This window comes from Filicampus tigris, chromosome 12, assembly GCF_054856515.1.
Source record: "Filicampus tigris isolate MCC_2025a chromosome 12, RoL_Ftig_1.0, whole genome shotgun sequence".
Taxonomy (NCBI): domain Eukaryota; kingdom Metazoa; phylum Chordata; class Actinopteri; order Syngnathiformes; family Syngnathidae; genus Filicampus; species Filicampus tigris.
The window spans coordinates 17,625,172-17,653,076 of record NC_141228.1 but is presented as its reverse complement, the minus strand read 5'-3'; the positions used below and the strand labels follow the sequence as shown (position 1 = coordinate 17,653,076).

The 27,905-nt window shown below is 44.4% G+C and overlaps 2 protein-coding genes and 17 non-coding genes across 24 annotated transcripts; 18 read left to right on the top strand and 1 right to left on the bottom strand.

Annotated features, from left to right (window-relative positions):
- The first annotated feature begins 21 nt into the window (after window positions 1–21).
- LOC147138804 (uncharacterized) lies at window positions 22–15,475 on the top strand. 4 transcript variants are annotated; one of them, XM_086047774.1, is made up of 42 exons: window positions 22–310; window positions 548–669; window positions 1,133–1,293; window positions 1,373–1,540; window positions 1,637–1,782; window positions 1,864–2,070; window positions 2,146–2,211; window positions 2,285–2,353; window positions 2,452–2,602; window positions 2,672–2,880; window positions 2,965–3,090; window positions 3,284–3,406; window positions 3,497–3,622; window positions 3,687–3,725; window positions 3,803–3,940; window positions 4,016–4,114; window positions 4,404–4,541; window positions 4,605–4,703; window positions 4,798–4,935; window positions 5,005–5,139; window positions 5,215–5,352; window positions 5,595–5,714; window positions 5,785–5,904; window positions 5,975–6,094; window positions 6,165–6,284; window positions 6,355–6,474; window positions 6,545–6,664; window positions 6,736–6,855; window positions 6,927–7,046; window positions 7,117–7,236; window positions 7,307–7,426; window positions 7,547–7,612; window positions 7,976–8,127; window positions 8,504–8,619; window positions 8,704–8,858; window positions 9,043–9,204; window positions 9,272–9,382; window positions 12,524–12,709; window positions 12,868–13,077; window positions 14,332–14,531; window positions 14,594–14,686; window positions 14,913–15,475. In XM_086047774.1, exons 1-42 carry the CDS (start codon window positions 230–232, stop codon window positions 15,052–15,054), a joined length of 5,472 nt encoding a protein of 1,823 aa, XP_085903900.1. In that variant the 5' UTR covers window positions 22–229; the 3' UTR covers window positions 15,055–15,475. The 4 variants fall into 4 exon arrangements, 3 of the variants coding, with proteins under 3 accessions (XP_085903900.1, XP_085903901.1, XP_085903902.1); XM_086047775.1 differs by having other exon boundaries at window positions 14,594–14,735; window positions 14,913–15,044; XM_086047776.1 differs by lacking the exons at window positions 14,594–14,686; window positions 14,913–15,475 and having other exon boundaries at window positions 12,868–13,088; window positions 14,332–14,438.
- trnap-cgg (transfer RNA proline (anticodon CGG)) lies at window positions 9,675–9,746 on the top strand. Its single transcript has one exon. It is a non-coding gene; the product is annotated as a tRNA-Pro (tRNA).
- On the top strand, window positions 9,818–9,889 carry trnap-cgg (transfer RNA proline (anticodon CGG)). The gene has a single exon. It is a non-coding gene; the product is annotated as a tRNA-Pro (tRNA).
- Window positions 9,977–10,048, top strand: trnap-cgg (transfer RNA proline (anticodon CGG)). The gene has a single exon. It is a non-coding gene; the product is annotated as a tRNA-Pro (tRNA).
- trnap-cgg (transfer RNA proline (anticodon CGG)) lies at window positions 10,136–10,207 on the top strand. The gene has a single exon. It is a non-coding gene; the product is annotated as a tRNA-Pro (tRNA).
- trnap-cgg (transfer RNA proline (anticodon CGG)) lies at window positions 10,295–10,366 on the top strand. Its single transcript has one exon. It is a non-coding gene; the product is annotated as a tRNA-Pro (tRNA).
- On the top strand, window positions 10,454–10,525 carry trnap-cgg (transfer RNA proline (anticodon CGG)). Its single transcript has one exon. It is a non-coding gene; the product is annotated as a tRNA-Pro (tRNA).
- On the top strand, window positions 10,613–10,684 carry trnap-cgg (transfer RNA proline (anticodon CGG)). The gene has a single exon. It is a non-coding gene; the product is annotated as a tRNA-Pro (tRNA).
- Window positions 10,772–10,843, top strand: trnap-cgg (transfer RNA proline (anticodon CGG)). The gene has a single exon. It is a non-coding gene; the product is annotated as a tRNA-Pro (tRNA).
- Window positions 10,931–11,002, top strand: trnap-cgg (transfer RNA proline (anticodon CGG)). The gene has a single exon. It is a non-coding gene; the product is annotated as a tRNA-Pro (tRNA).
- trnap-cgg (transfer RNA proline (anticodon CGG)) lies at window positions 11,090–11,161 on the top strand. The gene has a single exon. It is a non-coding gene; the product is annotated as a tRNA-Pro (tRNA).
- Window positions 11,249–11,320, top strand: trnap-cgg (transfer RNA proline (anticodon CGG)). Its single transcript has one exon. It is a non-coding gene; the product is annotated as a tRNA-Pro (tRNA).
- Window positions 11,408–11,479, top strand: trnap-cgg (transfer RNA proline (anticodon CGG)). The gene has a single exon. It is a non-coding gene; the product is annotated as a tRNA-Pro (tRNA).
- On the top strand, window positions 11,567–11,638 carry trnap-cgg (transfer RNA proline (anticodon CGG)). The gene has a single exon. It is a non-coding gene; the product is annotated as a tRNA-Pro (tRNA).
- Window positions 11,726–11,797, top strand: trnap-cgg (transfer RNA proline (anticodon CGG)). Its single transcript has one exon. It is a non-coding gene; the product is annotated as a tRNA-Pro (tRNA).
- trnap-cgg (transfer RNA proline (anticodon CGG)) lies at window positions 11,885–11,956 on the top strand. The gene has a single exon. It is a non-coding gene; the product is annotated as a tRNA-Pro (tRNA).
- On the top strand, window positions 12,044–12,115 carry trnap-cgg (transfer RNA proline (anticodon CGG)). Its single transcript has one exon. It is a non-coding gene; the product is annotated as a tRNA-Pro (tRNA).
- On the top strand, window positions 12,203–12,274 carry trnap-cgg (transfer RNA proline (anticodon CGG)). The gene has a single exon. It is a non-coding gene; the product is annotated as a tRNA-Pro (tRNA).
- On the bottom strand, window positions 14,465–27,720 carry cep135 (centrosomal protein 135). Of its 3 annotated transcripts, XM_086047779.1 has the most exons (26): window positions 27,501–27,720; window positions 27,142–27,256; window positions 26,014–26,201; window positions 25,548–25,715; window positions 25,295–25,436; window positions 24,883–24,967; window positions 24,682–24,810; window positions 24,402–24,608; window positions 24,134–24,199; window positions 23,833–23,983; window positions 23,377–23,585; window positions 22,252–22,407; window positions 22,033–22,173; window positions 21,757–21,831; window positions 21,390–21,541; window positions 20,590–20,705; window positions 20,350–20,504; window positions 20,180–20,235; window positions 19,916–20,084; window positions 19,709–19,819; window positions 18,867–19,052; window positions 18,576–18,785; window positions 17,733–17,935; window positions 17,449–17,553; window positions 15,576–15,636; window positions 14,465–15,050 (listed from the first exon to the last, which is right to left on the bottom strand). In XM_086047779.1, the coding sequence occupies exons 2-25, from the start codon at window positions 27,252–27,254 to the stop codon at window positions 15,615–15,617; spliced, it is 3,315 nt and encodes a 1,104-aa protein (XP_085903905.1). In that variant the 5' UTR covers window positions 27,255–27,256; window positions 27,501–27,720; the 3' UTR covers window positions 14,465–15,050; window positions 15,576–15,614. The 3 variants fall into 3 exon arrangements, with proteins under 3 accessions (XP_085903905.1, XP_085903903.1, XP_085903904.1); XM_086047777.1 differs by lacking the exons at window positions 14,465–15,050; window positions 15,576–15,636 and adding an exon at window positions 15,644–16,655; XM_086047778.1 differs by lacking the exons at window positions 14,465–15,050; window positions 15,576–15,636 and adding an exon at window positions 15,644–16,617.
- Window positions 27,721–27,905: the final 185 nt, after the last annotated feature.

Below are 27,905 nucleotides of genomic sequence, written 5' to 3'. Positions count from 1 at the left end.
AAAAAATATATATACCACATTCATCCTACCAAGAAGGGTCCAACTTCCGACGCACTTATGTATGTAGTGAAGTCCAGTTACGTGCTCTCGATTGATATATATTCATGATGTTTGTTATCATAAGGTGCCAGGATACTTGAGGGTACGGCACAAGCGATTGACTACTGGACGACAACAAAAAAAATCAAACGATGACAGACACTTGTTATTTTTGGGCTTGCGCTGCAAGATGTATCCCAAAAGGTTGACTTTTTTTTCATTCAACAAAATCCAAATTAATGCAGTGAAACCTCTGAATCAGAGCCTGATGGTGAGGATAAATCAATCAAGTGGATGAAGTTTTTTAAGTAGTAGCCACTTCTAAACTGACAGACTTGGAATCAATCATCAGGTTTGTGGAAGGCCTTCCTAAGAGCTTTAATGTATAAAACGTTTGGTTGGGTTGTCTTGAGTAATCTTGAAAAACATAATGGGTAGCCTGCTACTAGACAACAGTGGAAATACATGTTTTCCTCGATGCTTATCAATTTTCCTATGATTGTGGCAGATAAGCGCCATGGATATCAACAAAGATAAAAAATGGTCCAAGCTGAGGGGTCGCCTACACAGGCTGGGCTACAATCACAATCTTGGAGAAGAGTCTGTGCCACTTGTTGAGCAACTTTTCAGGTACGACCGTCATTTCTGCATTTCCACCTTCTTGTCATTGCGAGTATTTCCTAATTGTTTATTTAATATTTTTAAACCCTGAACACAGTGAACCACTTCCTATTCACCTATTCACGCTTTTTCTTTAGAAACTATCCTCTGCTATTCGTTGAAAACCTCACCCATTTGTGTTTCTTGACCTATGTTTATGCTCTCCCTGTAACGCCATAAAATGCCACAAGATGGCGGCAAATCCCGCCCTTATTGGAAAGTAGTAATCAGTGACAAGGAAGTAAGCCGAAGTGATAAGTCTTGACTGAAAAACTAGACTCTTTGTATGGTGAGAAGGAGAAATGTTTAGCGTAGATTGTTAACGGAAAGTATGGAGAGTCTTCATTATTGTTTGACAATTGGTATTTTAAAGCGCTGTGGCAGATGCACAGTTTTTCAAACCCAAATCATCGGTATAATGTTGTCAATGCAGTGATTTGGTCCACACCACCGAAAGCCTGCGCGAATCCCAACGATCAACAGACAAGTCGGAGAAAGAAAGCCAAAACAGTGATGTCCGCCTGGCCCGCGAGAACCAAGAGCTTCAGGTTGAGCTCATGATGGTGAGGGGCGAGAAGGCCCACGTGACCAGAGGTAAGACTCACGCGGGGTTGTGACCATAATCCGGCCTGCGGTGACCCCCCCCCGCGAAACATCTTGTCTCTCATTCCAGAGTTGAAGGTCTACATCACGAAGCTGGACAACGACCTCGCTTTACTGAAGTCTTTGAACGAGCAGTATTTGGAAGAGATGCACAGCCTGGAGAAGGACTGCAAAGAAAAGGCCAAGCTCATTCGTCAACTGCGTCGGAAAAATTTGAACAACATGGTGCAGGCAGTAGGTAAAGTCACAAAGTTTTTGTTTGCAGTGTTCACACGGAAGTCCTATTAAAATATCAAATCCAGTATGTGTGTTTACCTGTTGTGCTCTTCCTCAGACGGAAACAATCCGATACATGCGTCACCTCATGCTGCGCCCCCGTCGGATTATCCGGGCGCAGCCGACCAGCTGCAGACAGAACAAACAAGATTAAAAACAGAGCTGAAAAATTCTCAGGGGCACATCCAACACTTAAATAACCAAGTAAGTCAATCAGAAACGTTGTTGGTTTCTTTTCAGACATCCATTTTACAACTTTGTGCGTTTGTGTCGCCAAATACACAGATTGATGAACTGCAAGAGAGCAACTTCACACTGGAGCAGAAGCTCAAGGACGCGCGGCACATGTCCTCTAGCAAAGTGGCCGAGCTCACCTCAAAGAACCACGAACTGTGTCAAGAGATCACGGACATCCGCAACCTAGCTAAGATGATGGAGCTGGAAAAGAAGCAAAAGTTGGAAAAGGCCGAAATGAAATTGCAAGCACTGAAAGTGAGAATGAACCAAGATCACTTTGATCAACTCGGAGGGAAACATCAAAGAGTGAAGATTTGTTTTCTCCGACAGGACATCGTTCGAAAGCTACAGGGAGTCATTAAAGATTTGGAGAATCAGCTTGGTAAAAAAAGAACGGTGAGAGCCGTATAAGCGGTAAATGCGGAGGTAGTCCCCTCCCCTCCTTTTCACTCCTGATTCCTGATCGCAGACTTCAGAGCAACCAGACGAATATGAACAAGAGCCGAGGACTGTTGACCGTCAGAACGACATTCGCAATGTAAGGAAGCCCTATTGAAAAATTTCTCACAAAGAAACAGCCTTTGGTCTTAAACAATCTTGCTGCTCTTGTTTTGGGGGCGGGGGATTGCATTGAAGAAAGCTTCTGACCAGGAGTTTATAAAATCCCAACTTGGAGATCAGATGGGGGATCTAAGAGAGCAGAATGAAAAATTTGAGGCAATGGTGGATTTCCTGGCAGCAGAGAAAAGCAGGCTGCAGGGCAAAGTGCAGAAGATGATGTCCGTTGGTAAGCTGCAGTGCATTTGGACTTTTCTTGGATTTTGTTCCAGTGATCCGCAAATGACCTGTTCTCCAGAGAAAGTCTTGGTGCTGGAGTTGGAAGGCTGGCGAACTCGATACGGCATTTGCGGGCGGGAACGCTCGCCGTCGCGTCTGGATGCTTTTGTCAAGAGTTTGGAAGAGGAAAGGGATCACTATCGCCAGGAAGTTGAACACTACAAATACGTTGGAGTCTCCGGCAGCCCCAGTCGCAGTCCGGACAGGCAGAGGAGTCACGTAATTGAGGTGAGGGACGACTTTAAGGTTAGTGAGAACAGTTTGTCGGAACTTGTTGCCCAACACCACGTCAATTTGTTGAAAACACAACAGCAGTCCGACTACCAAAGCTCAAACACACCCGATGAAATTCTCAACCTGAGAGAGGAGCTCAGACTGGTAGAAGGAAAACTGAGGCAGGTGACAAAAGAAAAAGTCTCTCTGATGGAAGAACTGAAGGTGAGTACCACTGGAATTTGTGTTCCACACAAATGCACCATTAGGGATCTTGAGCCATTTCTCTTTGTAACAAAGACAAGGCAACAGTCAAAACAGATCCAATTTGTAGAAGAGCAACCTCAAAAGCCATCGTGACCTTACAGCCTAAATGTTGTCCATGCCTAAGAGAGATCTCCCCAATCCGTAACCAAAGCAGCTGCAGCCCAACTTGACCAAGTCTGCTGAATTTCTGGACCTGAAAGAGGAGCTAAACCTGGCGCAAGAAAAAAAACAGTTGTTGACTGCTGAAAAAGACTCGCTCATGGACGAGTTTCAGGTTAGTGCGGCTGGACCGCTTGTGGTTCTACACTAACGTGAATACATTTGGATATTTCCAAGTCGGCCTATGGGTTTCTTCGATCGTTAGAAAAAGCAGCTGCAGTGCGAGCGACACGCCTCAGAAATATCCGACCTTGAGGAACAACTCAAAGTGGCAGAAGAGAAAATCCAGCAGCTGACTCGTGAAAATGACGCAAAAATTGAAGAATTGAAGGTTGGTAGCAGATCTCTTCTGGTGTATCGTCGCATGGATTTATGCAAACCACATTTCGTCACAGGTGTTGACTGGCAAAGATCCACTGATGGAGGAACTGACGGTTGGTACTGGACGACCGCTTGTGCCGTTAGCATTGCGCTGGCTCTTGAACGCGTGTGCACATTTCCCAACATTTAGCGAATGAAGCAGCAACATGAAAAGCAAATCTCCGATGCCTCTGCTGAGATGGCAACGCTGAAAGAGCATCTTACAAAGGCCGAAATGGAAATTCAGACGATGAAATCGGGGAAAGACAAACTGATGGAGGAATTGAAGGCCAGTACCGCCGAATCCCCCGTGTCCATGTTGGATTTTAGAATTTCATAAATGTCGACATTTTGTAACCCGTAGCAAGTTGAGATGGAGCGTGACAAGCAGCGTGCGTTGAATTCCGCTGAAATCTCAAAGCTCAAACGGGCGACGGAGGAGAAAAAGATGGAACAAGCTAAGGTTGGTAACCAACGACCAAGCTGTACCATTTATGACCCTAATCTGAATATAAGAAAAACACATTTCTTAATCTTTAGCAATTACAGATACAGCTCGCTAACAACAGTTTAAGTACATCGGATGAAATCACAAACCTGAGAGAGCAACACAAATTGGCGGAAGAACAAATCCATCAAGAGATGCATGAAAAAGACTCACTGATGGCCTTCCTGTCCAAATTAATTCATGACCATTTGTACCATCGGAGGGAATAAATACATTCCAAATTAATCTACATCTCTAACTGTAGCAAGAGCAGCTGCGGCATGAGCAAGACACCGCCAACACATCTGCTGAAATCTCCAACCTGAAAGAGAAGCTCAGAGTGGCTGAAGAAAAAATCCAACAAGTGACGGCAGAAAAAGATGCACGAATGGAGGAATTTAAGGTTCGTACCGGAAGACTCCTATTTATGGTTTCATTCAACAACACCCCATTTCCCGATCCATAGCTAAATCAGCTGCAGTATGAGGAGCACAACTCCAAAACATCTGCTGAAATTTTGAAACTGGAAGAGAAGATCAAAGAGGCACAGGCGAAACTCGAGGAGGTGAAATCTGAAAAAAGACACACACATGGAGGAATTGAAGGAAGTACTTGAAGACGTCTACACTCGGGAATATACCACATTTCCTTTTCTGCAGCAAATTCAGCTGAAGCACGACGAGCAGCAATCAAAAATCTGTGCGGAAATCGTCAAGCTGGAAGAAAAGCTCAGACTGTCAGAAGAAGAAATTCAGCAGGTGAAAGCAGAAAAAGAATCACTGGCAGAGGAATTGAAGGTAAGCACACGCAGTGTAAGGTCCATGTACTTCCATTCCTGAATTAATGTCCTAATTGTTCAACAACAGCATCTGCAGCAGAATGCCGACCAAAGCTCTGATACATCTGCTAAAGTTGTCAAACTGAAAGAGAAGCTCAGAGTAGCAGAAAACAAAATTCAGCAGTTGACGACTGAAAAAGGCGCACTGACGGAGGAACTGAAGGTTGGTTGGTTCTTGTGTTGAAATACATCATCATAAGGGCTGAATGGAAACAAAGTCGCATGCACTATTTTGTAGGAAATGCAGCTGCAGAATGAGCGCCTCATCGCAAGCACAGCTGCTGAAATCGCCAAGATGAAGGAGATTCTCAGAGTGGCAGAAGAAAAAATCCAGCAGGTGGCGAAAGAAAAAGACTCACAGTTGGAGGAATTGAAGGTAAGCGTAATGTACTTCTTCGCCTTACCACACCCGCATGTATCATTGTGGCTCTTTTAGAATCTGAGTTAGGCCCCGAGCCACCATTGTGCTCTTTACAGATATAGATGAATTGATCAAAAACTGCATTTTTTCGTCATCCATACACCAAAAGCACGTTTCAAATAAATCTGACGAAGTCTCAGCGCTGAAAGAGAATCTCAGACTGGCAATTCAACATCACTACATTTCCCAATTCATAGCAAAAGTCTAGTGCAATCACATCTGATGAAATCTCCAACTTGAACCAGAAGCTAAGACAGGCAGAAGAAAAAATCCAGCAGGTGACGGTGGAAAAAGATTCACTGATTGAGGAGTTGAAGGTTAGTAACCAAAAGTCAGCTTCTGTCCAGATATGGACAAATTCAACAAAAACTCTTTCCTAATCTATAGCAAAAGATTTGTTCCAATATATCTGATGAAATCTCCAACCTAGAGGAGAAGCTCAGACAGGCAGAAGAAAAGATCCAGCAGTTGACAGTGGAAAAAGACTCACTGATCGAGGAGTTGAAGGTTAGTAACCAAAAGTCCACTTCTGTCCAGATATGGACAAATTCAACAAAAACTCTTTCCTAATCCATAGCAAAAGACTAGTGCAAACACATCTGACGAAATTTCCAACCTGAAAGAGAAACTCAGATTGGCTCAAGAAAAAATCCATCAGGTGACGGTGGAAAAAGATTCACTGATTGAGGAGTTGAAGGTTAGTAACCAAAAGTCCGCTTCTGTCGATACATGAACAAATTCAACAAAAACTCATTCCTAATATGTAGCAAAAGATTCGTTCCAATATATCTGACGAAATCTCCAACCTGAAAGAGAAGCTCAGACATGCAGAAGAAAAAATCCAGCAGGTGACGGTGGAAAAAGACTCACTGATTGAGGAGTTGAAGGTTGGTAACCAAAAGTCAGCTTCTGTAAAGATATGAACAAATTCAACAAAAACTTGTTCCTAATATGTAGCAAAAGATTCGTTCCAATATATCTGACGAAATCTCCGACCTGAAAGAGAAGCTCAGACATGCAGAAGAAAAAATCCAGCAGGTGACGGTGGAAAAAGATTCACAGATCGAGGAGTTGAAGGTTAGTAACCAAAAGTCAGCTTCTGTAAAGATATGATCAAATTCAACAAAAACTCGTTCCTAATATGTAGCAAAAGATTCGTTCCAATATATCTGACGAAATCTCCAACCTGAAAGAGAAGCTCAGACAGGCAGAAGCAAAAATCCAGCAGGTGACGGTGGAAAAAGACTCACTGAGTGAGGAGTTGAAGGTTAGTAACCAAAAGTCCACTTCTGTCCAGATATGGACAAATTCAACAAAAAACAATTTCCTAATCCATAGCAAAAGACTAGTGCAAACACACCTGACGAAATTTCCAACCTGAAAGAGAAACTCAGATTGGCTCAAGAAAAAATCCAGCAGGTGACGATGGAAAAAGATTCACTGATCGAGGAGTTGAAGGTTAGTAACCAAAAGTCCACTTCTGTCCAGATATGGACAAATTCAACAAAAAACAATTTCCTAATCCATAGCAAAAGACTAGTGCAAACACATCTGACGAAATTTCCAACCTGAAAGAGAAACTCAGAGTGGCTCAAGAAAAAATCCAGCAGATGACGATGGAAAAAGATTCACTGATCGAGGAGTTGAAGGTTAGTAACCAAAAGTCCTCTCTTGTCCAGATATGGACAAATTCAACAAAAACTCTATCCTAATCCGTAGCAAAAGAGTCATTCCAATACATCTGATGAAATCTCCAACCTGAAAGAGAAACTCAGATTGGCTCAAGAAAAAATCCAGAATGCGACAGCTGAAAAAGAATCACTGACTGAGGAGTTGAAGGTTAGTAACCAAAAGTCCACTTCTGTCCTGACATGGACAAATTCAACAAAAACTCATTCCTAATCTATAGCAAAAGATTTGTTCCAATACATCTGATGAAATCTCCAACCTGAAAGAGAAACTCAGATTGGCTCAAGAAAAAATCCAAAATGTGACAGCTGAGAAAGACTCACTGAGGCAGGAACTGAAGGTAAGCACTTCATTATGATTCTATCTGTCCTATTTAACATTTACACTATTTCAAAAATAACGCTCGAGTTGGCCAAACACTTTTCACAAAGCACGGCACATAAACTTTTCTCTCTATCAGGGTGGCCTGACATACGGATCTGGACAAGAACATCGGATTCCCGAGCTGCAGAATGTCATTCACAGGGTAATCTCCATCGCGGTGTAGCGTGACATTTGTCAACGCTGCACGACACAGCTCCTCTCCTAATCCGGAATATCGATTTGAGCCGGAATAACCTTTCACCCGTGTAAAAGTTGAATCAGATAACCTCTCAACTCGATAGAAAACAAAAACAATGCGCTGGAATATTGAAAGATGCAGCTTTTGAATATGGACAGCTGTGGTATTTACTTGAGGACAGGTTATAGTTAACGAAAAGGAATGAAGTAACTACAACTGAAAAAATATTTTCTCACTGGCGTTGTTGTCCCACCGTTGCTCTCCTCCCTCAAAGTCCAAAGCTCTTGCGGGACGTCTCACTCGTTATTTGTGTGTTGCGCGGTGAAGCTGGAGCTGGAGAACCTGGAGCTGCGTTCAAAGGTTTTTGTGCTACGGGACCGCGAACGGGATATGGAGCGGCAGATGGATGCCCGTTCTGCTGCGCTGGTCCAGAATCTGGACGAGGCGGCGTGGCAGAGAAAAGCAACCGCCAGTCTTAGGTTTGTTGCCGTCGGTATCGATGCAGTCGAATGTCATGAACAGCGCAGTGGTACCTTGACTTAGAAATGCCCCAACTTGTGAGTTTTTTTTTCCAGGTCTGAGCAGTTTCATGATTTCAAAATTTCAAAACGAAATGTATCAAAACACATTGATAAACTATTCGTTCTTTCACTTTCACTACTGATGGTGGCCGAATGCAGTTGTGTGCAAGGATGTAAAACTAAGTGCAGTGTGAGAAGGGCTTCGGTCAAATGTCTGCTTGCAACGCAAAGCCCAAAAATAAAATCGACAAAATGACTGCTTGTATCTGGGGAAAAAAATTGTAAGTGAAAGTACCGCCGTAATTCCACGGATGACACGTCATCTTGTCTAAAGGCGGCAACAAGAGCAGATTCAGTATGCGCTTTTGGACCTCCAGCAAATGCTGTCAGCAAAGAACGACGAGTTACTCGCCACGCACTCCCAGATGGAAAAACTGAAGGACATAATCGGTACGGATCTAGTGCTCATTGCGTTCCGTTTGGAGACCTTTTGTCTCATTTTTAGCTCCATTTTTGCACATATGTTTTGTCAAGAGTCGCTGAGTCAGCAGGTTTACCAGCACAAGCAGGAAGCCGAGGTCCTTCGCATTTCTTTCTCGGCGTTGAAAATGAAAAAGGACACCCTGGAGGAGGAGGTGGCGACCAAGACAAAGAGACTGGCAGTTCTCCAGGACCAGCTCGACATGAAGGTCGCTTCCATGTTGATATATCGTTTTTGGTTTTTTTTGCACTAATAGCACACAAATTTCTTCAGGAAACGATCCGAAACTAACGAAACGCGCGTCTGATGTGAGTATCTCACATCAATCCCAAGAGGCAACCAACATCCACGCTGCTCATGTAATCTGCTGTTTTTTTTTGCGTTACAGACAGCTGGACGTGGAAAGGAAAAGCCAGGAAAGGGAGCGGGCCTCTCAGAGGATGCTGGAGACCCACCAGGAGGCGCTGATGCGACTCACAAGAGACAACGAATTGATGATCGGCGAATACAGGAGGCTCCAGGACGACGTGGCCGTCGTGACACAGGAGAAGCAAGTCAGTCAATAAATACGCTGCTCGCTGGTGAAGTCACACTCGATTCAAACCGAATCGTCTCGTCTAGGCTGCACTCGAGAAGATGGAGGAGGCTTTACATGAGCGGGAGGAGCTAAAACAGAGAGTCCATTCTTATGTCAACACGGTGTCCAGGATTGAGAACATCTTGAAGACAAAGGCAAGAGAAAACTGCAATTCACGTAGATTATTTTTTACTCTCACTTTGCGGCTGGCCAAATAGGATACAGCCAAACCAAATTACACTTCTAAAAGTTAAATTCCTTTTCGGGGGGTACAAAAGTTCTTTTGTGGCTCGTTGGTCTAGTCGTATGATTCTAGCTTTGGGTGCGAGAGGTCCCAGGTTCAAATCAGGGACGGGCCCTCAGTTGAGGGGTGTAGCCCCCTTTTCTCTGGCAATTACCACATGGTGGCCCGAGTGACAAGCAATAGGGTCACCAGTTGGCAGTTGTGGCTCGTTGGTCTAGTCGTATGATTCTCGCTTCGGGTGTGAGAGGTCCCGGGTTCAATTCCCGGACGGGCCCTCTTCCAAAGGGTTCAGCCCCCTTTTCTCTGGCAATTGTGACAAGCAATAGGGTCACCAATTGGCAGTTGTGGCTCGTTGGTCTAGTCGTATGATTCTCGCTTCGGGTGTGAGTGGTCCCGGGTTCAATTCCCGGACGGGCCCTCTTTTGAGGGGTTTAGCCCCCTTTTCTCTGGCAATTGCCACATGGTGGCCCGTGTGACAAGCAATAGGGTCACCAATTGGCAGCTGGGCTCGTTGGTCTAGTCGTATGATTCTCGCTTCGGGTGTGAGAGGTCCCGGGTTCAATTCCCGGACGGGCCCTCTTCCAAAGGGTTCAGCCCCCTTTTCTCTGGCAATTGCCACATAGTGGCCCGTGTGACAAGCAATAGGGTCACCAATTGGCAGCTGGGCTCGTTGGTCTAGTCGTATGATTCTCGCTTCGGGTGTGAGAGGTCCCGGGTTCAATTCCCGGACGGGCCCTTTTTTGAGGGGTTTAGCTCCCTTTTCTCTGGCAATTGCCACATGGTGGCCCGTGTGACAAGCAATAGGGTCACCAATTGGCAGCTGGGCTCGTTGGTCTAGTCGTATGATTCTCGCTTCGGGTGTGAGAGGTCCCGGGTTCAATTCCCGGACGGGCCCTTTTTTCAGGGGTTTAGCTCCCTTTTCTCTGGCAATTGCCACATGGTGGCCCGTGTGACAAGCAATAGGGTACCCAATTGGTAGCTGGGCTCGTTGGTCTAGTCGTATGATTCTCGCTTCGGGTGTGAGAGGTCCCGGGTTCAATTCCCGGACGGGCCCTCTTTCAAAGGGTTTAGCTCCCTTTTCTCTGGCAATTGCCACATGGTGGCCCGTGTGACAAGCAATAGGGTCACCAATTGGCAGCTGGGCTCGTTGGTCTAGTCGTATGATTCTCGCTTCGGGTGTGAGAGGTCCCGGGTTCAATTCCCGGACGGGCCCTCTTTCAAAGGGTTTAGCTCCCTTTTCTCTGGCAATTGCCACATGGTGGCCCGTGTGACAAGCAATAGGGTCACCAATTGGCAGCTGGGCTCGTTGGTCTAGTCGTATGATTCTCGCTTCGGGTGTGAGAGGTCCCGGGTTCAATTCCCGGACGGGCCCTCTTCCAAAGGGTTCAGCCCCCTTTTCTCTGGCAATTGCCACATAGTGGCCCGTGTGACAAGCAATAGGGTCACCAATTGGCAGCTGGGCTCGTTGGTCTAGTCGTATGATTCTCGCTTCGGGTGTGAGAGGTCCCGGGTTCAATTCCCGGACGGGCCCTTTTTTGAGGGGTTTAGCTCCCTTTTCTCTGGCAATTGCCACATGGTGGCCCGTGTGACAAGCAATAGGGTCACCAATTGGCAGCTGGGCTCGTTGGTCTAGTCGTATGATTCTCGCTTCGGGTGTGAGAGGTCCCGGGTTCAATTCCCGGACGGGCCCTTTTTTCAGGGGTTTAGCTCCCTTTTCTCTGGCAATTGCCACATGGTGGCCCGTGTGACAAGCAATAGGGTCACCAATTGGCAGCTGGGCTCGTTGGTCTAGTCGTATGATTCTCGCTTCGGGTGTGAGAGGTCCCGGGTTCAATTCCCGGACGGGCCCTCTTTCAAAGGGTTTAGCTCCCTTTTCTCTGGCAATTGCCACATGGTGGCCCGTGTGACAAGCAATAGGGTCACCAATTGGCAGCTGGGCTCGTTGGTCTAGTCGTATGATTCTCGCTTCGGGTGTGAGAGGTCCCGGGTTCAATTCCCGGACGGGCCCTCTTTCAAAGGGTTTAGCTCCCTTTTCTCTGGCAATTGCCACATGGTGGCCCGTGTGACAAGCAATAGGGTCACCAATTGGCAGCTGGGCTCGTTGGTCTAGTCGTATGATTCTCGCTTCGGGTGTGAGAGGTCCCGGGTTCAATTCCCGGACGGGCCCTCTTCCAAAGGGTTCAGCCCCCTTTTCTCTGGCAATTGCCACATAGTGGCCCGTGTGACAAGCAATAGGGTCACCAATTGGCAGCTGGGCTCGTTGGTCTAGTCGTATGATTCTCGCTTCGGGTGTGAGAGGTCCCGGGTTCAATTCCCGGACGGGCCCTTTTTTCAGGGGTTTAGCTCCCTTTTCTCTGGCAATTGCCACATGGTGGCCCGTGTGACAAGCAATAGGGTCACCAATTGGCAGCTGGGCTCGTTGGTCTAGTCGTATGATTCTCGCTTCGGGTGTGAGAGGTCCCGGGTTCAATTCCCGGACGGGCCCTTTTTTCAGGGGTTTAGCTCCCTTTTCTCTGGCAATTGCCACATGGTGGCCCGTGTGACAAGCAATAGGGTCACCAATTGGCAGCTGGGCTCGTTGGTCTAGTCGTATGATTCTCGCTTCGGGTGTGAGAGGTCCCGGGTTCAATTCCCGGACGGGCCCTCTTTCAAAGGGTTTAGCTCCCTTTTCTCTGGCAATTGCCACATGGTGGCCCGTGTGACAAGCAATAGGGTCACCAATTGGCAGCTGGGCTCGTTGGTCTAGTCGTATGATTCTCGCTTCGGGTGTGAGAGGTCCCGGGTTCAATTCCCGGACGGGCCCTCTTTCAAAGGGTTTAGCTCCCTTTTCTCTGGCAATTGCCACATGGTGGCCCGTGTGACAAGCAATAGGGTCACCAATTGGCAGCTGGGCTCGTTGGTCTAGTCGTATGATTCTCGCTTCTCTCTGGCAATTGCCACATGGTGGGTGTGAGGCAAGAGGGTAAATCCTGAACATTATGATTTTGATCATGAAATGAAACGTTCATCTAAATTCATCTGCTTGATCTGCTGTGTGGGTCTTCCCTTGCAGAATCAGGAGAACCTGGACCTTCTGGAGCGCTTCCGCACGGCCCGCTCGGACGTGCAGGAGCGGGAACAGCGGCTGCAGCAAGTGGAGGGATTCATCGGCTCCGTCCGCCAGGAGCTGCTCTCGTCCGAGACGGAACGCCAGCAACTGCGCGAAGGCCTCGGGCACAAGGTGCGAGAGATTCAGCAGGTGAGACCACAGTTCAACATTCCATCCATTTTCTAGAGCGCTTCTCCCCATGAGGCTTGCGGGAGAGTTGGCGTCTATCCTGGTTGTCCTTGGGCAAGACGCAGGGTACACCTCGGATTGGTTCCAAGACCCCAGACTAGATTTGTTTGCCTCTCTAGCACATGCAGGACTTGCAGGTGTGCAAGGCGCAAGTGGCGACGTTCGCCCACGGGATGTCCCAACTGGAGGAGGAGGTCCGCGTCCTCCAGGACGAGAAAGTGTCCCTCCTAGCCGACCTGGCGTCGGTCAGGGAACTCTGCGTCAAAATGGACTCGGATAAGGAAATCGCCGCCCGTCAACTTTTGCACAAGAGCATGGATCTTCAGAGGGTGAGGCTCTGGTAAAAGTGAAAGTACTGATGCAACTCATTTAGGTAAAAAACAAAACAAAAAAAACCCCAAAAAACAAAACAAAAAACCACTCTGAAATGTATTTAAATACAAATGAAGTTTTGCTGTCAGTTATATACAGGACAAAAAGTGGTCAGAAGAAAAAACACTTTGGCCTGAGCAATAAGGATTTTTTTGAGGTAGACACCATTTTTTATATTTTACAGAATGAAATTCTGCTAACTGTTTAATTATATATTAAAAAAAAAAGATATCTCTCAAATAATTTCTTTTTGGTCCGCTAACGCTTACAGTAAATATATGAATCACACGCAGAATATTTGATTTACACTCCTTGGACTGTAATGCATTTCATTTTGGAGTCAGGCAATCCTCCATCAAGCATCTCCAGTTGGTCCAAAATGCTGCTGCTCGCCTCTCGACTGTTACTCGTAAGAGGGAGCACATAACTCCTACTCTGGCATCCCTTCAGGCTCCCTGTACATTTTAGAGTTCTTTTCAAGATTCTATTATTGGTTTTCAAATCTTTAAATGGCCTCGCCCCATCTTCCTCCACCCCTAATATGCACCTCAGGTCTGCGGACTAGACATTATTTTAGCGGTACCGAGGACTAAGCGAAGGCTCAGAGGGGATGAAGCCTTTTCCGTTGCTAGTCCCTCTTTGGAATGACCTCCCGATAAATGTGAGGCAAGCCCCTTCGCTTCCCATCTTTAAAACTCATTTTTATTCTTTGGCTTTTGACTCAGCATGAGATTTGGTTTCGTCTTACTGTTGTTTGACTTTTGCTCCATGTACAGCACTTTGTATACAGCGGTGGTTGTCTTAAAGTGCTTTAGAGATACATGTGAGTTAAGGTTCATCATTTAGAGACCTATTTGGACTTAAAAGGGGAGTCATGTCAAAAAATGGTCTTCACAATATCCCCTATGCACCCCCACTAGTCTAAACGAAAACAAGTTGACTTGACTTCCACTTCAAAACTGTCAAAATCCATTTTCAGCCTCTCAGCACGTAAACATTTTCAGATTTCTGCAGTACTGATCATCATCTGTGTTGAGTAAAAAATTAGATAGTTGCAAACTGCTTGTACTTTGATAAACAGTCATCAAAATTTTTGCAGAATTTCTGATGTCAGAGACCAAACAACTAATTGAATCCTAATTACTTAAATACAGTCGGCAATTATTTGTACTTACCTACTTCCCACCATCGTCCGTCTGCCTGTGGTCCAGACAACCTCGCTACTGGAGGACGCTCTGACGGAGGCGGCTCTCCTGAAGGAGCACCTGGCCAACGAGAAGCTGGCGGTGCGCAACATGGAGGCCATGCTGTCCACCAGCCGACAGGAGATGTTCCAAGCCCACCGGGAGGCCAGCGAGAAGGAGGCGGAGCTCAAGGCCCTCCGCCACAGGCTCAGCCAGGCAGACAAGATGTAAGATGTTTTGCTGGGAGAGATTTTGCCTTAAAATGGTCACCGGTGTCTTGCTTTGGCAGCGTGGCGCACGCCAGGGAGGTGACCAATCTCCGGGGAAGAGTCAATCAGCTGCAGACCAAGACGGAGGTTTTGAGTAGCAAAGGCCATGAGCGGTGAGCCTTACTCTGGAATGGGAAATGCCAGGTCGAAGAAGACAGGAAGGTTCTGTCACAGTTACCTTGAAAATAATAACTTTACTGATTACTTGATTTTAAAAGTAACTTAGTTAGATTAGAAATGACTTTATTAGCGACATGGAACAGATGCTGACAACCCTACTTAACATAAAACTGACAGCTGGTTCTGCCAATACTGAATCAGTGTCGTCGCTCCCGACAGCAATGCGCTCCAGGACACGCCCTCTCAAGATATCTCCTTCAGGCCCCTGAGGGCATCCTCGCCCGTCGACCACCCCGGGCCTCGTCAGACGGCCCCCGACAGTTCCATCCAAGAAGAAGAGTTCAGTTTTGGGCTCACCTGAAAGAAGGTACTGGACTCAAGTGACCCCCCAAAAGAAGGGGCTTAGTCCCACATCGGTTGAACAGCTACATGAATGTCAGGCTTCAGGCTACTTTGACTTTGGTGTCAGGCAGCTTTGTTGGAGCAAGTTGAGGAGTTTCATTTTGACAAAAGTACTGCTAGCTGCTGCCATGTTGTGGCAACGATAGGTAATGATACTAGATAACGGAATACAGTATTGTCATCAATGTTGCCTGCCATTAATTTTTTTTTGTCATTTCCATCCATTATTATTAAAAGTGTATAAAAAGATTTGGGTTTTTTTTAAATCACAAAATGTGGACATAAATGCTTTTCATTGTATTGTGATTGGACAATATAATAAGTTTACATGATTTAGCTGTATTTTATATGATATGCACAGACACAGAGACATATAAACACACACGCACACACGCACGGAAACACACGCATTGCCATACACGGTCATTCTTGTTATTTGAAATATATTTCATTGACTAAACTGGAGCCGAAATGTCTCACCTTCTGTTGATGGTGAAACATTCAGCGGGTCACACTGACTCATGGACATTTATGGAGTAAACTGCGAAAAAAATATCATGTTTATTCAACAAAGGTAAATATGTACATATTTATAACATTGTGAGGAAAAAAAAAAAAGAAAGGAGGTAACCAATATTATATTGTACAGAAAACTAGAAAATCCAACATTTCAAGCATAACTCTATGGCTCAATAAATACTAGTTGCCTAATGCTGGTAGGGCCATTCTGCAGTGATTTCATTTATGGAGGACATTTACACAAACCAAAAAATATATATAGTATATATACACATTGGCTGTTTTTGTACATCTCAATGAATTGAATGAATGAAAACATTCATTTATTCTGTAGTACCATTCAAAAAGTGGAACTTCATTTCAAATTCAAACACCGGAAATGACTTTTCCTACCTAATTTCTATATTAAAAATAAATGAAGTTACTAATGAATATTCAAATTTCTTGAGTTGGTGAATTTCCGTTTTGTTAGCTGTAAGCTGTAATCAAAATATAAAAAACAATTGAATTATTTCACTGTGTGAGTAGTGAATATACAGTTAAGGTATTTCATGTTTTGAAAAGAACTACTCGAACGACATTTTCCAGCGTACTCTAAATATTACTGACATACACTTGTGGTACCTTGACTTACAAGCGTTCTCACTGTATTTGTGTGTGACTGTTTCTCCGGGTCAAAGTGCATCAACAACTGTAGCTCTACTTGCCCACATGCGAGGGCCTTACAGTTCTTTCCGTTTAACTTAAACTAAAGGCCTTCAACATAATCGACCTAGTGATGGCTTATAACTTAAAAAAACAAGTAAGTTGGGGCACTCATAAGTCAAGTTATCATTGTATGGACTGCAGATAAATGAAAAGAATGATGTATTAATTGTCTGACTGTGGAGTGGAGCTGTGGATGGACGTGCGCTGCGAGCCCGTCGAGACGTTGAGCGACGACGAGCTCCGCAGCGGCGAGACGGACAGGCCTTGCCGCCGCATCTCCTGCATGGCCCTCTCGCTGGCAGCACACAAGACAACCACACGGTGACCACACTGCTGCAAAATTTTTTCCCCCCCCCAAACGCTGTCAGAATACGTTACAGCAGAACCTCTAAGGTCCAAACTCTATCCGTGGTAAACCTCTGATATTGTTCTGCTTTAGAAATCAGCCATTTCCTCAAGGATTTACTGAATGGATCAGAGCTGGAATGCTCAATCGATTGACAAGTAATCGATAATCAAATTAATCAATTGCTTTCAAAATCAGTAGTTCCGAAACGTTTAATTTAAAATTGTCCAAATTCTCAGAATTTCAGCCTCGAGAGAGTAAATATCCTGTTTTTGAATAAAGAAATGACAATTACATTTTCAAAATCCGATTAAGTCGATTAATTGGAAAAAATGCGACAGATTAATCAATTATTAAAAATTGTTAGTTGCAGCCATAGAATGAATCCATTCCAAGGTCATACAGTTGCTATCTTTATAAATTTGTTAACAGTACCGGTGAGGTAGTTGAATATTCTCAAGTGTAAAATTAAAATTAAAAACATTAATGAAAATTGAACAAAGAAAAAAAACAACAAAAAAAACATGCACTGACCCTCATTTGAAGATTAAGAGCAATTGACAAAGTGACTCAAAAATTACATATTTTTTTAATATGACATGTATGTCTTAATTTCATGTCTATTTATTCCATCCGATTTTTGGTGGAGGCATGCGTGTCTATACTGTATATGAGCGGAGAGGTATTCATAGCCATAAAAATAACATTCCAAATTGTACGTTTTTTGGCTTGCGCTGTGAGTTCACGCATTCAACACTAGATGGCGGTCATTTCACTCACCGTTCAAAGCGCTCTGACGTCAGCTGTCTGTTGAGGACGTCCATCTCTGTCTGCAGCTGAGAGACTTTAGTGCGGAGGTTGGACACGTCCCTCGCGTGCTCGGCGCTGTCATACGGCAACGGGGGGAAAAAATATCCCAAAATATGCTTGATATCCAGCTTTAGATTCATGTACTAGTACACGCTTTGTCCTGACTAGTAAGCCCGTTTAGTAGAGTAGTAGGATATGGAATAAAATCTCCCGACAACTTTTTCCATACGAGTCAGACTGGTCTGTGTCCTTACTTCTTGCTGTCGGCCAGGGTGAGCCTGTCGCGCAGGACCTTGAGCTCGGACTCCTTCTCGCTGGCCGTCAGGTGCGTCTGGAACTCCTTGTGGCGATTGGTGGACAGCAGCTTCTCCAGATTTTGCACCGCTAGTCGCTCGCTGGCCAGCTGCTTTTTCAGCAGCTCCGCTTCGGAGCGCACATCCTCGAGCTCCCCTTCCACCTGGATGGGACCAGGCTCAATTTCAGAAAGGGGTCCCAACTTACAAGTGTTTCCAGTTAGGGGAGATTGGGGTAGATTGAGCCACTTGTCTTTTTCATGATCACTAAATGAAAGCGGTTTAGTCGTAGTTTCGTAGAGTAATAGCTTTTTTTTTTTTAATGTAATTTTTGCCACTTTATTGAATTATTGTTCACCAATTCTCACTGGCAAACCTCTGCTTGTTATGAGGCGAGTTAAGCTCACTGCCACCATACACTGCTTGTATTTATACAAGTTCTTGCGAGACAAAAGCAAAAATAATAACAATGATAAAAACAGCCAAAATGCAGGCTCGTATCTTGAAAGGCAAGTCACTCCTACCTCAAGGTAACACTGTCATTGAATTTTTCCCATAAATGGTTTCAGCACTAATTCCCACTCACACTCACACCTATGACCAATTTAGAGTGTTCAGTGACCCTGGCAAACATGCATGCTTTTATTTTTGGAATGTTGAAGAACGAAAAATATGCAAATTGCACACACCAAAAATGGTGTCGAGATTCAAAACCGGAACCTCAGAAGGGTGAGGCAGGCGGGCAAACCATTGATCCTGCTGACACCGAGAGGCACTTGCTCGGCCTCTGGAGATCTCGCTCACCCTCTCGAGTTCCATGCTCTTGGACGTGACGTGTCGCGCGGTGAGCTCCTTGGCAGAGTCCAGCTTGACGCAGAGCTCCCTGACCGAGGCCAAGTCGGAGGCGAGAGCCGCTTTCTCCTCCTGGGCCTTGCGCAGCTCCTCCTCGAGTCGGGCCATGGTTCGGGCCAGCGTCGACACTTTGCTCTCGTACGCCTGCAGGGCTTGCGAATGCTGGAGAAAAATCAACACAATTCCAAATGATTGATTTTTTTTGGGCAAAGGAATTCCGCTCGCTAGGATTGTGCGTCCCACCTGCTGGATCTCCAGCTCCTTGTGGCTGACGGCTTCGCGCAGGTGCCGACGTTCCGCGTCGGATGAGAGGAGCTCCAGGCGGATGGTGTTCTTGAGCTCCTCGATCTGCTGCAGCTTGCGCTCCCGCTCCTCCACGTCCAAGTGGGCCGTGCGGTAGCGCTCCAGCAGGTCCAGGTTCTCCTGATCCTGCGCGGACAACACGTCACGGTCGGCTGACGCGTCGCAAAGGGAAACAACAACAAAACCCAGCAAGCACCCCGGCCGGGAAAAAGTCAATTTGTGTTTAGTGAGTCGCACATATGCAGGAGCTGGACGTTCAGAGTTTAGTAAAGGAGCAACCTCTTTCAAGTTAATTGCCTCCGATTCACTTTTTTTCTTCTACTTCTCAGCGAGCAGACAAGGGGAGGGGTGGGAAGTTACGTATTGATGTATTTTGAATAGTGTGCATTGTCCTAAAAAAAGAAAAAATTAAAAATTACATGGTGCCAGCATGTACTGATTAGCCCCAAGGACGTCACGAATAGCCCAAGAGTCTGTTCTAAATATAGCTCCCCTGTGACACTGTGAGTTGCTAAGAAGAATTAAAACAAGATTTTTTTTTTACATTTATTCTTTTGGTAGTTTGCTTGTTTCAACTTAACTTGCTACACATTTCTTAAATGTACCATGTACAGTATTCTGCATTTCCCTTAAAAATAAAATAGGTGGCATTCAATGGGAATAAAATGCTGTTGTTAATTTACCCAAATATTAATACAAAATTTAGGGCTTTAATTTCAACACTGTGATACCGCAACATTTTGGCTCATCACACTGTGGGAGAGATTTGCATGTTCTCTTGCCTTTGCATTCAACAGGCTCTCAATCCTGGCCACTGCGCTTATGTAAGAGTGCACTCTCAGTTTCAACTCATCACGCTCTCGTAAAGCCTCCTCCATCTCCGCGCGGACCGTCTAGACGGGACGAAAGAGAACTTCCTGGTCATGCTTTGCTTTTCACATACAACGTCAGATAATCATCGTCATAGTAATGTATGATGTGATAATCACTTGGTTCTCTCTGGTCATCGTAGTCAGGTCATCCCGCAGCCTCCTCTTTTCCCTGGCTGTGATCTCTTTGCTTTTGTGTAGTCCCCCCAGCTCCATTTGGGCTTCGTCCAGCTGTTTCCTCAGACTGACGAGCTCCCTCTCGCGGCTGTTTAGCGCCCCCTGCAGTTGACTGAAACACAAACATGTCGCATCACGCAAGTCTCAATTAGGTATGGTGATGCATAATTATTATTATTATTATTTTTTTTTTAAAAGCCTACTCACGCCATAGATTTGTCCATCGCGGTGACTGTGAGCCTCACACCCTCGAGTGTCTTTGCCTAAAAGGACAAAATGGCATGACTGCGCATTTGCAAATTTAGCTATGGAAACTATTACGGCAGATTATTTGAGAAGCTGAACCCTCGTTTCTCAGCAACAGATGGCAGAGCTACCTTGTTTTCAAGTTCCTCCTGAAGAACGACCAGCTTCTCGGCTTTTTGATCCACCTCATCCTGCAGGCCATCCTTCTCCTTATCTAGCGAGGAGAAGGAGAGGTGAAGACGCTCCGCCTCCTGCTTGTGCTTGGACGCCTGCTGACGCAACATCCCTGCGAGACAAGGCCAGAGAATTCGGGCAGCTGAATCATTTAAGAAAATAAAAAAAACAAAAAAACAATCATTACAAATAGTCACCTATGGTCTCGTCCTGAACTTCCATCTGCTCGTGAGCGGAGTGCAGCTCGGAGGTCATGACAGACAGCTTGTGTTGGAGGTCGGAGATCGAATACTGCATCTGCTCTTGCTGCAGTCTGACGTACAGAAAAGAAAACACCCAATTAATTCATTGCTGCGGATGGCATTCAGAGCACCAAAAATCCACACCTGAAATAAAATGCCTTACCTTCAGTCCAACCGACTAAAGCTACCGTGTTGCGGTAAACATCATTTCCAAACGAATAGAATTAATTACATGCTAGCTGTAAATCATTCAAATACAGTGGAATAATATTAGAAAAACCATATTTTTCGGTACTGCATTTGTGTGTATCCAACATGTATCTATATTGTTTTGTAATGTTATTTTCATATTTTTAACAATGCCAAAAAGTGGCTGCTTGAAACCAAAATGGCCGACTTCCAGTTCAATTTCGTGAATCCAGACTTGAGGCTTTCTTGCGTCTTGTTATGATAGAGATGTCCACCCAGTTTTGTGTTGATTGGCAAAACGGGTGTTGGGGGCAAATTATTATTATTATTATTATTTTGTTTTTACTTTCTAGGGAGCACAACTAACTTAGTTTTGGGGACGTTGCGTTCAAAACAAAACAAATGACACTAGCGCACGCCTTAAAAAAGAGCTTAAGGTTTCGGGCATGTTCTGTCTTAAAAAAATAAATAAATAAAGACCTTCTCTAGTAAATAATAATTGCCAGACATGGAATTAAGCCAATAAGCTCCAATTTAAGCAACTACTATGTATTTTCTCAACAGACCTCAAAGCAGAAGCCGTTTTCCTGTGCTGCGCCGCCTCCTCGGCGTTCTGAAGCAGCGCACTAGACTGAACGTCCAGCTTCTGCTCCATGTCCCGCTTGCTGTCCTTCAGCGCAAAGAGCTGCGAACGCAGGTCTAAGTTCTCCTGTTCCAGCTTCACACCACAATGTACAAAGTCATTTCATTTTTTCTTTTTTTTTTTTTTTTTTTTTTAATGAAAATGCGCAGTAAAGTTGGAAGCAGAGTCTAGGCTGGATACGTTTTACATTGAGGTTATTCGAGGTTCTTATCCAAGACAGCAGAGACAAAAAGATTCTCTAATTTGGCAAAGAGAAAAATAATGTCAAGTGAAATAATGATCGGGCTTACAATGTGAATCCCATTCTGCATGTCAAGAATCCGCTTCTCTTGCCCAAGTCCATTTGGAAGAGCAGTCTGGCCAACCTAATGAAGAAGAAGAAGAAGAAGAGGATAAAAATGTGTGTGGGGGGGCGGGGGGGGCAGGGACTGAGGAACGAAAAAGTGTCATGAAAAAGCGAGCAGAGAGGGCGGAACCAAGCACTTTCCGAGTCAAACCGGAACAATGGAAAAGGGGCTCGTTTGTAGGATCCCACTTGAGAGCTGATAGCACAGAAGCATACCAACCTGAAATTCCTCCATCAGTAAGTCTCTCTCCGCCTTAACCTGGACAATTTTACTTTCTGCCAGCCTGAGTTCCTCCTTCAGGTTCAAGACGTCCTCGGACGTGCTTGAGCTTTGGCGGGCGTCCTGCAGCTGCTCTTGCGCCTGAATAAATAAGAGCCAGGTTTTCGAGGCCCCGGCTCAAATAGGAACGTCTTGAGGGGGCGGGGTTAGGCTGCTGACCTGGTAAAACATGACTTTGAAGTGGTCTCTCTCAGAAGTGAGAGCTTTCACGTTGGTCTGGATGTCCTCCATGCGCTCCTCCACGTGGTGCAGAGCCGCCTTCAGCTCGTCTCGCTCCTTCCCCAAAGTGAGAAAGTCGGACTCGGCAACGCCTCCCTGAACAGTGTCAACAAGTTCAGGATTTTACGACAGTGAACCGCCGTCCATTGAGGGGGCAAATGTTCCAGACCCACGAAAAATTCCCGATATATATATAAAAAAAAATAAAAATAAAAAAAAAGTGTACTCCTCCCACGCATGTTAAATACATTATTAAGATATCAGTGACCCAACATTTTCGAGTTGCATTCGGCCAAGCAGCAGTTTGTGTAAATAAATAGTAACCATTTAATCAAAAATAGAAGCTCTTTAATGCCACTCTTAGTTGAAGTTTACTGTCAAACTAAACATAAAGCAGAGAAGTACACATTGTGTGTTGAAAGCAACCAAGGTATGTTGCCCTAAGAACGCCCCCACTAGCTTAATGCTAAATAATGGAAAAATACCATTGACATGCTAACGGTTGGCGTCGCTAGTCAAGATTTACCCACCCTTTAGGCATTAATACAATAACAATACTGACAGGCATATATTCTTTATCATCTGCAAAAAATGAATACTGTCATACTAAACATTAAGCAGAGAATTACACATTGTCCGTTGAAAACAACCAAGGTATGTTGCCCAAAGAACGCCCCCACTAGCTTAATGCTAAATAATGGAAAATACCATTGACATGCTAACGGTTGGCATCGCTAGTCAAGATTTACGCACCCTTTAGGCATTAATACTATAACAATACTGACAGGGATATATTCTTTATCCCTACAAAAAATGATTATCAAAGTGGCAGAAGGAAGAATGAGTCTATCTTTCTTGGTTTGTGTCTACTTCACTACATATTTTTTTTTACAGTTCTGCCTCCCAGCAGCCAAGGCGGGAACATGGATTCATGCATTTTGGGAAAGATGATTTGAGAAAAGAGGAAAAAAAAAAAAAAATAATAATAAATAAGTAAAAATTGTGATACAGTGGGGGAACACCGTGCTTGTAAATAATCTTGCAGTCCGCTATGACCCCGATTACCTTGCCCGCTGGACTCCTGCTCCGGACCGGACTACGAACGGGGCTGCCGGCGCCCCGGAATCGTCTGCAGCGTTCGGCTTCCTGACGGTAGCGGTCCCGCTCCTCCTCCAGACTCTTGACGAAGGCGTCCAGGCGCGATGGCGAGCGTTCCCTTCCGCAGACGCCGTGCTTGGCTCGCAAGGCCTCCAGCTCCAGCACCACGTCTTTGTCTGCAGATAGCGGTGAAAATTACACGTGACGATTATCATAAGCAATATAATTACAACCGATAGCGTTTATGATGATTGTTGATAAAAGACATTACAGCTTTTTAAAAAGAAGTCACCTGAATAAACAACAATGACAACACATTACACTCAACGGAGTAGTCAACAAGAATTAAAAATCTAAATTGTAATGCAAACCTTTTGAAACGATGAAAATCGTAAAAAGAGGAGAATTCCATCGTGAACTTACTGTCTGCCATCATTTTCTCCACTTTGTCCTGCAGCCTGATTTTCTCCGCCTGCAGGAAGTCCAGCGTTCCCTCCAAAGTCTCATTCTGCCTTCGGAGCTCCAGCAGCTGCTCTTCAAGAGAGACTTTTTCAAAGTCCCTCTCAGAAAGCTCCTGGAATACAAACAAATAAGGAAAGTGTAAATCCAAAGAAGTCACGTCGGTTAAATGACGCTCGTAAACAATCTCATAATATGTTCGGAACACATAAATCAAGGAGCTTTAAATGATAATGAACATTTTGTAATTACACTATATACTCACCGCTTTTATTTTTTTAAGCTTCCCCTCTAAATCGCCAATGACTTCCTGTTGACTTCGAATGATTTCCTGTAGAGGAAAAAACATAAATAAATCTCAATTCAAATTTCAAATTCAAATTTTAATACAAAGAAGAAAAAAAAAAAAAACGACAAAGCAAGAGCTTGTTCCACAAAAAAAAAAAAACTGTAAGTCACTGTATTTGTACACATCACTTTTCCATAATAAGTCCCCTTTAAAAATGTTTTACTTGTGAATGTCATATGCTCACTTTATTCTCCCGCAACTCCACGTCGGCCATTTCTAGGGCTCGCTCCTTATCCATCTCCATCCGCTTGGCCAGGTCGTCGATGTGTGTCAGCTCCTGACACAGTTCAAAGTTCTTCAAGGAGAGGTCGGCCACTTTGCTGGAGGACTTGTGCTGCCGTCCCTCCACCTTCTGCTCCAGTGTCTTGTTGCTCTCTTGCAGGAACTCGATCTGTTTGGCATTAGAGGACTTTTTGGCGGCCCGAAAGAGTGACTGAAATCTCCCGCCAGAGCGACGTGCTCGCCTGAAGGTTGAGGTGGGCGATCAGCTTCTCGTTGCTGAGGTTACGAGCCTCCAAAGAGACGACATCGCGAGGTCGGCCTCCGTGAAGTGCGCGGTTCAGACGCTCGATCTCTTGGTCCCTCCCGCCAACCTAAAAGAAATGTGCGATGAATTCACTTTGGACGCAAAGGAAACTTTATCTGATGACATACATCTTACTTACTTGGGTGTTTAGGAGTAGTATACATTCATGCGACTCGTCGAGCTCCGATTTGACTTTTGCGACTTCGTCCTGCAGCTCAACAATCCTGCAAATCAAAATGGCAGACAAAATGACTAAAGGAGTCGTGCTAAGAATTGTTTTCACAATTTAAAACAGTCCTCAGATGTCTTCTTAACATGTCAGAGAAATGTTTGCATCCTATTCAGTAGTGACTAGTTAGTTTTAGTTACCGTACTTTTATAAAGATAAAATGTAAGTAAGGTTGGTTATCTCTTTTTAGTGTATTTCATGAAGATATATATATTTTTTTCAGTCTTAATTATTTTGTTAGTTTTCGTTAACTATAATAACCTTGGTGGACAGACGCTCCACAAATATTTGTATACAAGCCATTAAGAATGAAAATGGCAACCTGTTATCAGCCAGTTGGAGGAGATCTGCCATGTACGGATCGTCAGGCTGCGCCACGGGATATCCGAATGTCACAGGTGGAGGGATGAGCTCGTCCGTCTGCATTCTCTGACGTCGGAAAGCGATGCTATGCTTTTTCCCACCTGGTAAAAACACATGACCAGACCTTCATTCAGCATATACTGGTATATGCAAAAAAAAAAAAAAAAAAAAAAAAAAAAAAAAAAGAGGCAGCCCCCAGGTTTAGCCATTACCTGGCGTCTGCACCACCGCTTGCAGGTTCTTCTCCTGCAGTTGCAGGATGCGCTCGGCTTTGGCTTTTCCATCCTTCTCCAGGCAGCGGACCTTGTGCGCGTACTGATTGTTCAAGAACTTCAGGTCGCACATGTCGTGGTCCAGTTTTCGGATTCGGCTTTTGAGCTCTAAAACAAGGTGGGCAGGATTGTTTGGAAGGGATGATGTTATCATAGTTGACAATTTTTTAAATATTTTTTATGTGTTAAAAGCAACTTCATGGCGATTTTAGGTTTAATGCTGCAAAGTGACATTTTATGAGTTTATGTTCATCGTCAGCAAATAAAAAAAATACAGAGCTAAGATTCTAGCATTTCCATGTTATTTTAATTTGCTGATTATTATTAACTTTCATAGCTAAAATTATACATGTTGAAAAACATTAGTAAATTCAGTAAGAATAGTGTCCATGTCATCCTATCTTACCTCTTGTTATATGCTCCATCTCCTCCTTCACCTTGAGGACCTCAATGTGAAGCTGGTTGTTCTCCCTGACCAGCCTTGCATTATCTGCTCTGTAGGGCTCCAGGAGGACGTCACAGTTTTGGCTTTCTTTTTCTGACTTTGCTGAGAGTTTTGCATTGCGCAAGCTTTCGGTCGTGTGGACCAGATCACTGTGACAAAGAGCAGTTATTGTGCTTTCATTTCGATCAGTGATTCTCAACCGGTGGCCCACAGCATAAGAGGGCATGCTTTGTTAAGTGTTTTTCCATTTAGTTAACAGTTTTTGTCTTTCGTTACAAATATTTACTTGTGATTGTGACTTTTACAACTGTGTTATTGATAGACAAAACACTATCATAGGAATAGAACTCTCATAAATCGAGGACCACCTTTTACAGTGAAATATTAAATGTGCATCCCTTGGTCTGGCTTGTAATTCTGAAAATATTATTTTGACAGGCAAATGGAAAGCTGTTTGAGAATTTATTCAATATCCTTAATAGGACATACATGTAGTGGTACACTCTTTGATCTCACCAGCAAGACAATTCTGCACACTCATAGAACAACGAGGGTGCACCAGTCGATTGCATCTTACTAGTAAGGTCAGTTTTCCACTACTAGTGTCACTTTTTACACATTTAAACCCCATTCGTACACTACTGTGCTTCACCAGCAATACCATATGTGCCCAACCACTAGTAGTTTTGTCTCATTAGGAACATGTAGTTGTTGTTAGTACGATAAAGTCGTTCTACTGGTGTGCAGAAAGGTCACAGCCTACTGTAGTAGAAAATGTTATTAGATGTTGTAATAGTTCGGCAACCATGCTGCTGGTCAAATTAAATTCACCTGTAAAGATTATATTTCATTTAAGATTCGACCTGAAATGTATGGTGATATACCGAAATTGAAGAATGTCTCTTAATGGGGAACTGAAATACACATTTTAACATAATCTTGAAACAACCAGATTTGATGCAAGTAGAGTAACTTTTTCTTTAGTTATGAGCTGTCACTTGGTCAGTTTTTTTTTTCTTTTTTCTTAGCGTTGCATGCAAAAATTTAAGGTGCAAACAAGCTGCTGCTCGAGTTCAGCTCGCGTTTTACCTGAAAAGCTTCTCAACGAGCGGCAGGTTTTCAATCCCCAGAGGATGCCTGTAGCCCAGCTGGTCCAGACGCCTCCTCAAGTTAACGAATTTCCTCTCCGCGCTGCTCTCCATGACTTTAAAGAAACAGTTACGAGTCCAAAATGACACACGAAACGGCGCATAGTCGTTAACCAATGTGTTAAAAACTACCACTAATGGAGCCTGTTTGCAAAACTACTTAGCCAGCTAGCTAACATTAGCCAAAAGTTACCAAGACATTTTTTGGTCTTTTTCAGCCTTCTAGTTCACCACAACAGCGCAACATAATCATTTTTAACATGACAGTATTAAAATATGTCAAACTTTAACCCAACGTACCTCCTCAGGCGCAAGGGAGCACTTTTGTCTGACAGCTACGACAAATTAGCGTCACAGAAATGGACACTATCGTAATGACCAAACCATTACACGAGCAAATATATTAATAAATACGATTTTAGGAAAACATATGCCAAGAGTGAGCGTTTTTGAAAGCGGTAGCAAAACTTTGAAAAGAGCGCCGATGACCTCAGGTTTGCATTCGTCACCATGGATGGAAGCAAACAAAGAGAGGGGCGCGCGTTATACCAACCAGCGTCGCCCGTTTAGACATATTCAGAAGGGCGGTGCAGAAGAATCATTTGTTTAACCGTAAAATAATTTCAAATTTCAATCTAAATGCAATCAGCACAATGAAAATATAATGTATTTTAAACAGTATTTTTTGTGCGTTGAATGTGCCTG